This window comes from Diachasma alloeum, unplaced genomic scaffold, assembly GCF_001412515.2.
Source record: "Diachasma alloeum isolate Michigan unplaced genomic scaffold, Dall2.0 Dall_scaffold_00326, whole genome shotgun sequence".
Classification (NCBI taxonomy): Eukaryota; Metazoa; Arthropoda; class Insecta; order Hymenoptera; family Braconidae; genus Diachasma; species Diachasma alloeum.
Genome location: NW_021680465.1, coordinates 654822 through 669259, shown reverse-complemented (window position 1 = coordinate 669259; position 14438 = coordinate 654822). Strand labels below are relative to the sequence as shown.

Sequence of the window (14438 nt, the reverse complement as noted above, 5' to 3'; positions counted from 1 at the left end):
CCCGAGTTGAAGACCCGAGTTTGTAGCAAAGATGTCAGACAAGATATGAATGTTTTTTTGGGCTCAAATGAAAGAGCGGGTCGAGAAATGGCGTGCTGATGTCTCTTGTCCATTGTGGTGCCAAATACTCGCCCAATTTTCTTACCATTTGTAGAATTTAACGTATTCAGCCTAGCATACGGATACGCACTATCGTCTTCTTGTAACGACGAAGATTCTTGTGAACTAGCACGTGTCCCCCGCTCATTATTCCTGTTGACCACTGCAGGACGACAAAAATTCACAATTACACCTAGCACTTTGGAGTTAAAAACGACATTTTGCATATTGCAAAATGCAACTTTGCTATTCACTCCCAGTAACGAACCATTTTTGTCCTGTACTGTGGCATACAGCTCTGAGGGATCCCCCATGATCTCCGCAGCCTCGTAAATAACATCTTGAGGGGTCGATTCCAACCCCCCGTCCCCAAGACCGACATTCCGATCCTTCGGGATGTCCGGAAGACTTCGATTCGCGGTACTCGTTCTAGACAAAAATCCATCAGAATTACGTGATGGAATGTGAAGGGTTTATACGCCTTGCACTAATGTGAATAAACGTGTGATGTTCATGTTTAGGGAAAGGTGAGGTAAAATGGACCGTCTTGAATCATCAATATCTCAAAATGAAGTAAATAATGAATTATACATGATAGAAGGAAACTATGCGTAAAATAACTGTTCGGAAGCATATTACTAATTTATTACCAAAAATAACTATTAGCATATGCAAAACGGGAGTAATTTTGCACTTGTTTTTAATTACTGTGGGACAACCGATTTTTGGAAAAATTCCATAATTTAAAATATAATATATGAATTAAATTTCGGCTAATGTTGATTGATAGGGCGCAAGAATACCTACATTTGAGGAACAGAAATTATTTAATTCCATAGATTTATTAGCGAACAACTGGAGAAACCTTTGTCAGACACACTTTTATCCGAAACTTAAATTTGAACGACAAAGCTTCCATTCGAAGCCAAAACTATTGCATTTCACTCTTCAGATTTTGAGTTATTGACGATTCCAGACGGTTTGTTTGAATATCTTCTCTCCTAGTTAAAAATAGCCCTCAGATCACCAGAAAGTAACTCAGAGATTGATTTAGTGATTAACGATTAATGATTAATGCTCATTAGTTGGAATGTGTCACTCGTGGGTTATGGGTTAATAATTAATTCATTGGAATATGAATTAGCGTTAGGGTCATGCTGCCATGCCGTTTATTCATCGGGCTTGGCACCTTTTTCCATTGTCTACAGCATCCAGTGCGACAATCTCACTGTAATCCACTGTCGGCTGTCGATCGAATATCTCGTTTTCAGCACGGGTCATCGTTACCATACCCGGAAGACCCAGGAACTCGCTCCTGTATCCACAACATTGGTTTTTTTGAAAATACTTGGTGGGGAGAATTTTTCCTCTTGAAAAAATGGGTCTTTTTATTCGATTAGAGAACTTTTTTAACGATTAAAGCTCGATGGTGATGGGGGATTTATGTTTGGATGATGAATGAATACTGTTTGCTTTGTAAATGAGAAAGAAATTATGGAGAGCTCGCTGGTGAGTGAAAATAATTAATGGAGAGTTTGGGGAATTCGGTTTGATGAATTCAGAGGCGTTTTATCACGATTTAGTTGTTGGAAATTTAAATTGTGAAATTTTGAGGTTTCATTAATTGTGCATTTTGATATTTTTCCTGAAACCATTTGTTATCTAGTTAATTCGGTATTGAAAAAGTCGAGAAATTTTTTTCTAATTCTCAATATTAAATCTTGCTTTCATCGTTTGCTCATTAATCTTGGAAACGAGTCATGAGTTGTGAGAAAAAATGAATTTTTTGCAGAGAATTAAATTTTTAAAAAAGTGCCTCTTGATATTTTCTTGTAACACGATTATCAATGCAATTCTTCATTCAATACGAAAGTCGTATTTAAAAATATGATTCATGGAAAATTGTTTCTTTCGAGGTATTAAATTTCTCTTTCATTAGTTGGCCGTTTATCTTCATTAAAGCTCAATGGTGATGGGAAACTAATGTACTTGATGATGAATATATATTTTTCTCTTTGTAAATCAGAAAAAAATTATGAAAAACTGTTCGATAAGTAAAAATAATTAATGTAGAGTTTAGAAAATAACGTTTGATGACTTTAGAAACGTTTTGTCATGATTGCTATCCAGATAATTTCGCAATCAACAAAAATGACAGGTGATTATCTTCCTAATATTGAATTTCAATTTCATCATTTACTCATTCATCTTGAAAACAATTAATTGAACGATGAAAAGCCAAAGAAAATTTTTGCAGAAAAATAAATTTCAAGCAAAAAACGACTTGACCTTTCCCTCTAAATCGACTCTTTATCAAGATAATTCCACTTCCTCATGACTCTAAAAAAAACAGATGAGGTCGAGGCAAAATGGACACTTGATAATTTTTTTAATGTCAATAACTGGGAGACAAATTCATCAATTAAGCCCATTAAGCTAGGCTAATGTCCAAGAACAATTTTATTTTTCATGCAAAAAAAAATTATTCGACTTCATTAACAATCCAACAAACTATAGCCTAAAATTTACTGTTCCTTTGAAAATGTGTATTTAAATTGTGTTCCTTGAGAAATCAACAATTCGACAATGGGAACCATGGAAACCCGTGGCCTGAAATAAGGTTTCTGAGGGAAAAGAAGATTTAGTTGGACTATAATGACATTAAAAACAAGTGAAGAATCCATTTCCCAGCAAAATTAATTTCCCCAAAAAAATCAGTAGCGAAGTGGTAAAACAGTTTAAATTGACTCATCTCCCAGTTGAGTTTTCGAGGAATATTTCCGAATCTAAGAGAGATAGCGAAATTTTCGTAACTACATTTGTTGTAGCTCTCAATCGGCTCTACAAAAAAGGTTATAACAAAAATTTCGCTGTCCCCCTTAGATTCGGAAATATTCCTCAAAAACTCAACTGGGAGATGAGTCGACCTAAACCATTTTACTTCGCTACTGAAATGAAGTTCCCTAGCCCCAGGGAAGTCTCAAAGCCCCCAAAAAAACCCCATTCCTACTTGTTCTCACTGTGTCGACAGCTGCAAATGCAAGCAACGATGAACCCCACAAATGACAGGAGTGCAGCAACCGATATAACCCAGTAACACCAGGCATCCTGTTGTAAAAACGTATCATACATGATCCCATGCGTTTATGACTCGCCCAGTCAGCCCTGAAACACAATTTCCCCAATCAGTCCCCAATTCGTGACTCATCCCCATCAACCTCATGACCCATACCTGAATAATCGAGACTACCTCGCCCACACACTTCATGTCCTCCACCAACACCACTGACAAATAAAAAAGCGTTTCCCCTGAGTCACACCACAACCTCAATCACTCCGGAAGGGCTCCAGCCACAGAAATCAGTATTCTCAATAAAAAAAAGTCCCCTCAACAGTTCCAACTGCATCAGCTCCACGCCACTGTCCTCACTCCGCCCTCGGAGCCGCCACTGAACGCATCCCAAGCACAATCACAACCCCGAGACACTGATAACCCTCCACCATCAAGACCAACCCCATCGGAGTCCCCGGGACCCCTCGAAAAAGCAACAACAATTCCCCGAAATGTCAGATCGCGTCGAGAAGAACAAACTCGCGGCCCTTAACCTCAACTTCATCGTCGAGAGCACTCCGAGAGCTCCAAACTGTCGCTAACACTCCCTGAAGTCAAAATAATCCCCAATTCACAGCGTCAGAGGCCCTTCGAGCCCTCGAAAACCCCCGGACACCTCATCCCCACGATCAACAATAAACGTTCTTCAGTCCTCGCACCACAACTCCTCGCATTAAACAAATCAACTCGGTGTGGTGGGGGTACGCCTTCGTGACATCATGCCACAGCAGTAATGCACGTGTGTTGGTGGAGGGAAAAAAAGGCGTGTGTTATTTTCACATTCACTCGATTCGTAAAATAACAAATACCTGCCCCACTTCGGGCACTTTCACTCTGGGTCAGTGAATAAAATAAAATTCCAGGCTGACGTAGCCTTCAGAGAGACCCGGTGGAGCTACTGGAGACCGTGAAATATCAGTGATGTCGGAGTTTTATTGGTGATCTGTGGGTTAATGAGCTGAGGATTTTTCTGGTTCTTATCTGAAGCCGGTGGTTTCAGTGTTTTTTTTTTCAATCGCGAGATTAAAATCGGAATATCCGGGGCAGAGGTGAGAGGTGGGTGACGCGTTGAATGGGTTTCTGAATTATTTATTATTCTCGCTGAGAAAAATTCATGCCAGAGACCTTGAGATCACTCGGGGGGAGGAGGACATTCTCGCCGGAGTGCTGAGGCAGCTGTTGCTGCTGGGGGTTTTCAATTAGTTGTGGTCGAGACTGAGGAGACTGAGGATGTTGAAGATTGTCAGTGGAATGAAGACTGCTGTGAGGGGATTGACGTCTTCTGCGGGGAGGAATGCCACTCCCAAGGTGGCTCCTCTGCAAGAGGCTGCCCTCGAGGAGATGTGCATCCTCGTGGACGAGTTTGATAAGCCCTTGGGGAACGCCTCGAAGAGACATTGTCACAGGATCAGTGAGGGCGGGAGTGTGCCGCTTCATCGGGCCTTCAGTGTCTTCCTGTTTGATGAGAAGGGCGACCTTCTGCTGCAGAAACGATCTGCTTCGAAGGTAGTGATGATTTTTGGGGTGTCGGGGGGACAAATGGACGGTTCAGAGTTTTTTTCAAATGTTCATGAGTTCATTGTGGACTTTATTCGTCGTCCTGATGAGTTAATACTTCGGCAGTGAAACCGTAAAACGGTTCCAGTCGATTCAGGGGTCAGCTGAGTTTTTGGGGAATATCTCCGAATCTAGGGGGGATAGCAGAATTTTTGTCACGAAGTTTTTTGTAGGGCAAATTGAGGGCTGCAAAAAAGGTCATGACGAAAATTTTGATATTTCTCCTAGATTCGGAGATATTCGTTGAAAACTGAGAATGGACAAAATCGAGTTGAAATTTTTTTTAGTTGAGGAATCTCCAAGAGTCCGCAAGTGGAAATGTATTGACTGGAATTTTGGTTGATAGATACAGAATGTATGATTATGTATAACCATCTGAGGCCAACCTGGGGTCATCTGAATTTTGAAAATAATTACAACGATCAAAAAAATCTATTCAAAAAATGAAAGAATATTGTTTAGTAATCGTCGCGTTTGTTATTATATTATTCCAATAATTAGTCGAACCCAACCCGCTCGCGACTCTAACATTTGTAATGAGGCAATAGGTGATGAATAAGTTTCAATAGAACATTTTCTCCTAAGAGAAAACTGTCAACACTTTTTTTGTAGAGATTCAATCCATTGAATTGAATTTAATTGAATTAAATTGCATTGAATTGAATCGAATTGATTTCAGGGACAAATGTCTCTTGATGTTTTCCTCTGAAACCCCTGAATAGAGGGGTCATTCAGAATTCATCGACTACTGAAAAATTATTCTTATCAGTTTGATCAGAGTATTAATTGAAAACATTTTTTACACAAAAATGGTTTTTTACGTGACTTTTGACATGTCTCTTGAAATCACTGATTATCGAGATGATTACATGACATCAAGAGGACGTGAAAGATCAACACGTTTTTTATTCTATTGAGAGAACACTCTTTAAATAGGATTGTGTACTGGTGCACTCTTTGCTACCATTTTCCTCGCATTTATAGCTGCTGGTGTGCCTGCACGGTTGAAAAAACTTTGAATTTCACTGGGAATTTAATGGGATTACAAACTTTTGAGCGGCAGGACGACGAGAATCGCCCGGTTTACTTGAATTTTCAATAGAAAAATGAATATGCAGCCCCAAATTACAATGAATTTTCAATTAATAAATAATTCCAGAATGGATTTACCACAATTTTTATAATTTCTATCGGTTTTCATGGAATAATTAAACTTCAGTTTAAGAAATTCATAAATTTAAAAAAATCAATTTTAAAAATCTAGACCTAAATCATAAAGTTTACTTTTCGGGAAAGATTGACGAAAAAATTGCAATTTTTGAAAATTCAAATTGTAACAAATTTATTCATATTCAGAAATTTACCAGAAATCGATTTCATGTCTAAAAAAATTAAGTTCCCGAGAGTTTAAAAATTTTCAATTATTTATTTGCAAACAACGGATGTTAAAAAAAAATTATAATTCTGTGCAAAACGTAATTTGAATGACTCTGAATATTCATGATTTCTATCAAATTTTTCCCACGCAATTTAATTCACAAATTTGATGCTCGACATTAATGAACAATTGAAGAATGCATTTACCCTAATTTTTATAATTTCTATCGCTTTTCATAAAATAATTGAACTTCCAATTACGGTTTTCATAATTTTTTTCAATAAATTGTTAATTCACAATAGTAAAATTCCTTAAAATTCCAGTGGAACTGTCACTTGATAAAAATTTCCTCAAATTGCAATCGTATAATCAAACATATGACATAATTCGCTGAAACCGATTTCTCTGACTCTTCCAGATAACTTTCCCCAGTTACTACACGAACACTTGCTGCAGTCATCCATTAACCGAGGTACCTGGTGAATCGGAAGAGCGAGACGCCCTGGGCATCAGACGAGCCGCGAGACGAAGATTAGCATACGAGCTGGGAATTCCGATCAACGAAATTCAACCCGAGGATTTTTTCTACGTCACGAGGATTCACTACCACGCGGCGGGGCCCGACGACGTCTGGGGAGAGCACGAGATCGACTATGTCCTGTTTTTGAAGAAGAATAAAGTGACGTTGGACCCTAATCCCGACGAAGTCAGCGAGATTAAGTGGGTTTCCAAGGACAAAATCGAGGAATTCGTGAGGAATTGTGAATCACCCTTGACTCCGTGGTTTCAATTAATTTTCAAGCATAAATTACCTCTCTGGTGGGACAATTTGGCGTGCTTGGAGAGGGTGCAGGATCACCGGAGTATCCAACGATTCGTTTGAGTTGTTCCAGAATAGTAGGAGAAACATGTAAAATGGACCTTTTTTAATCATCAATATCTGTCGAATGAACGATACGATTTGGATAAATCTGGTCTCATTGCGCAGTTTGTAGGTAAAATGAAGAAATTGTGGAATTATTGACGATAGAAAACGGTCAATTTTACTCCGGGGGACGAAGCTTTCAGTTTTAATAATTGTCTGAAAGGAGTAGAAATTTGTTTTTCATTCAAGAAATATTCGAAATAATCTTGTTTTATAATTTTCTATGGACTGATACGAAGCGTGGGGTGCGATGCACGAAAAGAGGTGAAATTTCATGAATATTTTGATAGTAATGTTGAGAGCGAATGAAACTTTCACTTGAATAAAACCTTCACAAATTGCACAAATTGCATTTTCTGCCAAAAAATTTTAACAGTGTTGAAAAGAGGAAAACAATTAACTGAAAGTTGGAGGAAAGGGTAGGGTAGGGTAGTAATAATGATCAGGGGAACAGCATTGAATTCGATTGAAGAGATAAAAACTATGGAATTTCCGACTGGAATTTCAAATTCTTGAACAACAAGAAGATGAGAATTTTTAAAGTTAATGAGTTTCCAATAGAAATATTCACGGAATTCACAATTAAAATTTTTTATCTCTGAATTGAGAATTTTCAGTGGCGAAATTCTTCGAAATTTCAGTGGACCTGTCACGTAATAAAAAATCTCAAGAATTTTACTGAAAATTCCAGTCAAAAATTATAACATGAAAAATTATAATGCAGTCAAAAGTGTCCATTTTCCCAACTGAATAAGATTTTAAAAAATTCCAAAGACTGAAGAATTCGTCCCTACAAAAGTGAAAAATTCCCAGAAAACCAAATCGTTCTATTTTCAAAGTCTTCAGGGCATTACCATTGTAATAAATTTGGGTTTTTTAATAAAAAATTTTCCATGTAAAACGTGTAATTCTCATTGAATGCCCCGCCCCTCCAAAAGCAGTGATGAAACCGTAAAATTAAAAGTCCCCAGAACCTGGGGACTTCGTTTTAAGGCAGTAGCTCCCCTGCAGCCGGCTTTTGACGTGTCCTAGCCTAGCTGGAGGCGGCTGGACGGTGTTGGGGTGGTGGTGCGACTCGGCAGTGCTCAGTCGTGCGTTTTTAGAGATAAAAATTACCTACGTGTCCCATTCACCAAAATATAACATCATAAATGACCAAGTTTTCACGAATACTCAGCAAATGATCGTGAAAAATCATCGAAACGTGAAGTAGACCAGTTATTATTGTTTCATTATTCCCTCGGGAAATTGGTAGTACCAGAATGCAGGGAAAAACGGGTGCTCAGGGGAGTCAGGGTACTAAGAAGGTCATGTTTCCTGATAAAAAACCCGCAGCCAAGCAGATGAAGTCGTCCACGTTGACCAATGCTGCTGGATTGAGTTCACTCATTACTTTTACGATATTGTTGCTAGCCTGGATATCAGGATTTGCATCACGGTTATTTGCGGTCATACGGTTTGAGAGTATCATACACGAGTTTGATCCATGGTAAGGGGCTACATGCTGATGATTTTTTTTTCTGAATAGATGAAATGGCGAATAATTTTCGAAATGCACTGTTGGAAACTCGTTGAAATTTTCGAATCGTTGAAATTGATTTTCATGGAATAATTGAACTAAATTCAGTTTCTACCGATATTCACATAAAATTTCGAATTATGAATGACAAAGGTCATTGAAATTTCAGTGGAATGTGAATAAAATTTCCACTCGATTGAATTTTTTCATTTTTCATTCTTTAAATGGACTCGTTGTATTGTTCCATGATTTTATGGCAAAACTACATCAATTACGGGTCGTTAATGATAAAATTGAAGATAAGAATGAACTACTCAGAATGAAAAATCATTTCCAATGGAAGTATTCATCATTGAGATATGATGCTTTTAGGAAAAAATTGAAATTTCACAAAGTTGATTTTTAATTTTCAGAAGAATTAGATTGAATTTGATGTGGGGGGGAATATAACCATGAAATTCCAGATTTCATGCAAAACGTAAATATTCAGCACAAAATTACGCTGAATCTTCAATTAATGAAAAATTACAGAATATATTTACCTAAATTCTCAGATTTCTTTAGATTTTCCCGTAATAATTGAACTAAAATTCACAAATAGTCATTCCTCCAAGAAAAGTTGCATTTTCAATGACTAAATTCCTTGAAATAACACTATAATGTAATAAAAATTCCCAAGAAGCCTACCAGAAATTTCTCAAAATATTTTTTTTTATCACTACGTCTTCTTCAGATTCAAAGATTTCCCTCAAAACTCAGCATCAACGTATTATTGTTTATTGAAGTCCTGCGCCACGTTTCAACATTCAAAATGAATCAATAATGACGCCATGTGGCAATGCGACATCACTAAAACCTCTTCATTCCTCAAATTATTTAAATCCCTTCGGGCCATGAACGAATTTCTCTTCATTCTTCATCTTCATTGTCTGTACACCCTTTCGGGTTTTAACATTTTGTTCCCCTCCAACCCCTGAACATCTAAAGTCAAGTAAATAAAATTAAATGAAACGAAACTTTGGTGTAATAATACCGAGTTGTTCACACATAAACCTGTTAATCTTCTTCATTGTATCCACCATTTCCAATCTTGCAGGTTCAACTACAGAGCAACAGCCTACATGGTGCAGCACGGCTTCTACAATTTCCTGAATTGGTTCGACGAGCGTGCATGGTACCCCCTAGGCAGAATCGTCGGTGGTACAGTGTACCCAGGGCTGATGATAACATCAGGATCGATTCACTACATTTTACATTCACTCAACATTCCAGTTCACATAAGGGACATATGTGTCTTTCTGGCGCCAATCTTCAGCGGGCTGACGGCGATATCGACGTACCTCCTGACTAAGGAGTTGTGGAGTGCTGGGGCCGGCCTCTTCGCAGCTTGTTTCATCGCTATTGTTCCTGGATACATCTCGCGCTCTGTCGCGGGGAGCTACGACAACGAGGGAATAGCCATTTTCGCACTCCAGTTCACGTACTACCTGTGGGTCAAGTCTGTGAAGACTGGCTCCATATTCTGGGCCGCCATGACTGCTCTCTCGTACTTCTACATGGTGTCCGCATGGGGAGGATATGTCTTCATCATCAATCTCATTCCATTCCACGTTTTTGTACTTCTCATTATGAATCGGTACAGCAATAGGTTGTTCGTTAGCTACACGACTTTTTATATTCTTGGTCTCCTGCTGAGCATGCAGATACCCTTTGTTGGCTTTCAGCCGATCAGAACTTCGGAACATATGGCTGCTGGAGGGGTCTTTGGATTGCTCATCTTAATTGCTGCACTCAGGTCAGTTGCGGTTTTTTTGTGGCTTCTGTTGCAGTTTACTGGGCGTTTTATTGCGAGAAGCCACAGAGCTTTGGTGGGATTGTTGAACTCGGTTGTTTATGGTTTTTACTGATGATCGAGGAATGGTGGAGGAATGATGATAATTATTTTGGGTATTGTTTTTCACTGTGTGAAAAAATTGGACTTTAGGGGATAGTTGATTAGTAATTTTTAGCAGAGTGACATTGAATGTGATTTGAGGATGGAAAATCATCAAATTTCAGAATGTTCAGTACCAAAATTACCTTGAATTTTTAATTAATTGGATATTCAAGAATATATCTACCGGAATTTTATTGTTTTCTAGCAATTTTCGGGGAATAATTGAAATGAAAATCACAATTTTCAAAAATTTTGATTTTTCCGAAAAATTGCATTTCCAGTTACGAAATTCCTTGAATTTCGAATGGACATGTGACGCAAAATTTCTAACAGTGTTCTGATATTTTATGATTTATATTGAATATTTAAAAATTTTTACTAAATCCTTCAGGAACAACAGAAATGGCAATGGTAAAAACTGGATCTCAATTTTTTTCACCATAAAATGATTATTCTGCAGAACCAGAATTCTTGCACTATAGATACCAAAGTTATAAATGATATAAGAATTTGGGTTTTGGGTTTTAATCGTCTAACGATGAAAAAAAATTGAAATCCACTTGTTATTCCCATGGTTAATTTCCATTATCTCCTTCTGAATATTCTGCAATGGCTTCAGTTGCTTAAAAAACTCGAAAATTTTATTCATCGGGGCTACCAATATTCAATTCCCTTCGCAATATTGTCTCATCATGGCATAAAATTCGAGTGAAATTCATATTTCCATGAGTTTCACTGAGAACATCAGTAATTCTCAATGAAAAACTTAAAATTCAAAACTTTCTTTGAACTTCGTAAACCCCTAATTGAAAAATTCTGACATTCTTCAAAAGTGAAAGAGAAATCCTTACGCAATTAAATTCCTCCATCAAATTTTCCAATTTCGTGCAGTAAAATTGCGCTCACCTACAAACCCCCGAATTCGCTCTGAAAATACTATCATAAATCCTCCCAACTACTCTTGAAAAAAGGTAACTTTCCTTCCTCACGATAATAAACACTGAAATCGGGAATGAGTCCCGCAAATCCCGTGCCCTCATAAAACCAAAAAAACCCCATTCCCCAAAGCAAAAAAACCCCTCCCACCCAAAGCCCCCGAAAATAAAAGCGTTCTCGACTTCCAGATACTTTCGCACAGTGCTCACAAAATCCGAGATGAAGTACTTCGGTGGAATAGTAGTAGCCACCGTGGTATGCCTGCTGATCGCCCTGATCTCCCTGACCTACGCAGGAGTGGTGGCCCCGTGGAGCGGTCGTTTCTACAGTCTCTGGGACACAGGTTACGCAAAGATCCACATTCCAATAATAGCCTCAGTCTCGGAGCACCAGCCGACCACCTGGTTCAGCTTCTTCTTCGACCTCCACATCCTGGTGACGACCTTCCCGGTGGGCCTCTGGTACTGCATAAAGCGAATAAACGACGAGAGGGTCTTCATAATCCTGTACGCCCTGAGCGCAGTCTACTTCGCTGGAGTGATGGTGCGTCTGATGCTGACACTGACCCCAGTGGTCTGCATGCTGTCTGGGGTTGCCTTCAGTGGTCTCCTCGAGCTCTACCTCAAGGAAGAGGATCGTGAGAGCAGCGAGAGGGACGGGGGCGACAGCAGCGAGGAGGGGAGCGAGGCGGAGCGGGAGAGGAGCCCTGGAAGAGGCCTCTACGACAAAGCAGGCAAATTAAGGAGAATGAAGCACGAGAGACCGAAGGGAAATGGCGATGGCCTGGGGGCCAATCTCAGGAATGGCGTTGTCATCGGTGTTCTCATGCTCCTGATGATGTTCACTGTCCACTGCACCTGGGTCACCAGCAATGCGTACTCCAGTCCATCCATCGTCCTCGCCTCCTACAGCAACGACGGCAGCAGGAGCATTCTCGATGATTTCAGGGAGGCCTACTACTGGCTCGCACAGAACACACCCAACGACGCCAGGGTCATGAGCTGGTGGGACTACGGCTATCAAATCGCTGGAATGGCTAACCGAACGACTCTCGTGGACAACAACACCTGGAATAATTCTCACATTGCCCTCGTGGGAAAGGCCATGAGCTCCACCGAGGACAAGGCCTACGACATCATGACGTCGTTGGATGTCGACTATGTTCTCGTGATTTTTGGGGGGATGATTGGGTACTCCGGGGATGACATCAATAAGTTCCTGTGGATGGTGAGGATCGCCGAGGGCGAACATCCTCAGGACATTCGGGAGAGCGACTACTTCACGGAGAGGGGCGAGTTCAGGGTGGACTCACAGGGATCGCCCACTTTACTCAATTCTCTCATGTATAAGCTCAGCTATTATCGGTTTGGTGAGGTCGTTATGGATTATAGATCTCCCGCGGGGTTTGATCGCACTAGGAATGCTGAGATAGGGAATAAGAATTTTAAACTTACGTACCTGGAAGAGGCCTACACCACTGAACACTGGCTTGTTAGGATTTATAGGTGAGTTTTTTGGAGATTTTGGGGGTTGATGGGGGGTTTTTGGAAATGGAAATCCGGAGGAATTTGGTATTATTATTCATTACGAAAAAAAAAAAAATCATAATTCAATTTCTTTCATTAACCATTGATATTGCAATGAGATATTCAATGGAAAATATTCTATAGAAAAAATCGACAGATTTCGATTTTTTTAGACAATTTATTCTATTCAGATATTTCCTACAGAAATTCTTCGACTCAAATTTTCCAAGTTTTTTCGTTGGATTTTTTTCAATCTAAGAGGAGAGAAATAAAGTGAAAAAACATGAATTCATGTGGAGGAAGTCCCAGAGAACATATCTCAGGAAAACTTGTACAGAGAAATGAAATTCTACAGATTTTTTCGGTAAAATAGTTTCCATTTAAAATTTTTTCTTTAAAAAACGCGCAGTGAAGCTGTGGAAGTATTCAATTCTAATAGAATTTTCTATCGAATTCGCAAAGTTTTCCCACAATTTTTTCCTGTTTCGATGAACTGGAAAATTCGTCTCCGCAATAAATGTGAAATGTTGATATGTTCTAGGGTAAAGAAGCCTGACGAATTCAATCGACCGAGAATTCCAATATCCGAGCGCACGATTGTTCGACCCACTAGTAGTTATCACAGTAAAAAGGTTTGTACTTCAGTCTAAAGTGCAATGAGAAAAAAGAGACGTCTATGTTTTTTCGTCTCTTTCGTATCGTTTCCATTTGTTTAATTTTGATGAGACAGAGTTGTATACAAACGTTGTTAATAGTTCTGGGGGGCACGTAACTGATTGTTTCAGACGGCCAGACGCAAGAAGGGCTTCATCAAGGGTAAGCCGTCAGTCGTTAAGGGACAGAAGCCACAAAGAAAATCAACATAAACATGTAAATACTGCGTGGTTCGTCTGATTATTTTGAAAGAAAATCAATGGGATTATTCAATGATTGATGAAAAAATGGAAATAGTCAGTAATGAATGACAGACATGAAGTGTTTTTGTAATAAATGAAACCACCGTCCCCTGGAGAAGAAAGAATCGAGGAGGAAGAAAATGAAAATGTGAAAATTATGGTGAGAAACTTTTTGAAATCAGTGGATCAGTGTATTTTTTTAAAATCCACGTACTCTACTTGATTGAATGGGAGTCGATGATGGGGTTGAACTACAGTTATATACCATTTTGTAATTAAATGCCGTTCATTTCGACACCATCACCGTATGAATAATCGTCTCATCGTGTGGTATCTACACAAAAAACTACAGTAATGCATTTATCATTGTTTTTTCTCATTCGAAAAATTCAAACTTTTGTGTGACAGATTTGAAAATAAAGAAATGTAACTTGTTCACATGAATTTGTTGTTTAGGAGCATTGTTAAAAGATGAATATTCACAGTAAATGGAAAATTAATGTACGAGTTGTTTTATTTTTTCCTTGACCTATGAGCCTTACGAAAAAATTGGA

At 38.9% G+C, this 14438-nt stretch overlaps 3 protein-coding genes across 4 annotated transcripts in view; 2 read left to right on the top strand and 1 right to left on the bottom strand.

Annotated features, from left to right (window-relative positions):
• LOC107040272 overlaps window positions 1–3913 on the bottom strand; it is a 6560-nt gene extending 2647 nt beyond the window's left edge. The window contains exons 1-5 of the mRNA XM_015260292.2: window positions 3332–3913; window positions 3110–3264; window positions 1289–1414; window positions 368–528; window positions 146–262 (exon numbers count right to left, since the gene is read on the bottom strand). Of these exons, the coding sequence (XP_015115778.1) occupies window positions 146–262; window positions 368–528; window positions 1289–1414; window positions 3110–3231 (526 nt within the window). The 5' untranslated portion in view covers window positions 3232–3264; window positions 3332–3913. The remainder of the gene's footprint in view (window positions 1–145; window positions 263–367; window positions 529–1288; window positions 1415–3109; window positions 3265–3331) is intronic.
• LOC107040273 (isopentenyl-diphosphate Delta-isomerase 1) lies at window positions 3818–7687 on the top strand. Its single transcript, XM_015260293.2, has 2 exons — window positions 3818–4717; window positions 6565–7687. Exons 1-2 carry the CDS (start codon window positions 4442–4444, stop codon window positions 7027–7029), a joined length of 741 nt encoding a protein of 246 aa, XP_015115779.1. The 5' UTR covers window positions 3818–4441; the 3' UTR covers window positions 7030–7687.
• Window positions 7688–8104: 417 nt separating this feature from the next.
• Window positions 8105–14388, top strand: LOC107040271 (dolichyl-diphosphooligosaccharide--protein glycosyltransferase subunit STT3B). Of its 2 annotated transcripts, none has more exons than XM_015260290.2 (5): window positions 8105–8560; window positions 9687–10385; window positions 11651–12967; window positions 13530–13620; window positions 13774–14388. In XM_015260290.2, the coding sequence occupies exons 1-5, from the start codon at window positions 8334–8336 to the stop codon at window positions 13852–13854; spliced, it is 2415 nt and encodes an 804-aa protein (XP_015115776.1). In that variant the 5' UTR covers window positions 8105–8333; the 3' UTR covers window positions 13855–14388. The 2 variants fall into 2 exon arrangements, with proteins under 2 accessions (XP_015115776.1, XP_015115777.1); XM_015260291.1 differs by having other exon boundaries at window positions 13744–13834.
• Window positions 14389–14438: the final 50 nt, after the last annotated feature.

Coding starts and splice junctions, on each gene's coding strand:
- LOC107040271 (XM_015260290.2), top strand. CDS start 8,334: ATGCAGGGAAAAACGGGTGCTCAGGGGAGTCAGGGTACTAAGAAGGTC. Junction 8,561..9,686: donor ATACACGAGTTTGATCCATG/GTAAGGGGCTAC, acceptor CCAATCTTGCAG/GTTCAACTACAGAGCAACAG. Junction 12,968..13,529: donor TGGCTTGTTAGGATTTATAG/GTGAGTTTTTTG, acceptor GATATGTTCTAG/GGTAAAGAAGCCTGACGAAT.
- LOC107040273 (XM_015260293.2), top strand. CDS start 4,442: ATGTTGAAGATTGTCAGTGGAATGAAGACTGCTGTGAGGGGATTGACG. Junction 4,718..6,564: donor AGAAACGATCTGCTTCGAAG/GTAGTGATGATT, acceptor TGACTCTTCCAG/ATAACTTTCCCCAGTTACTA.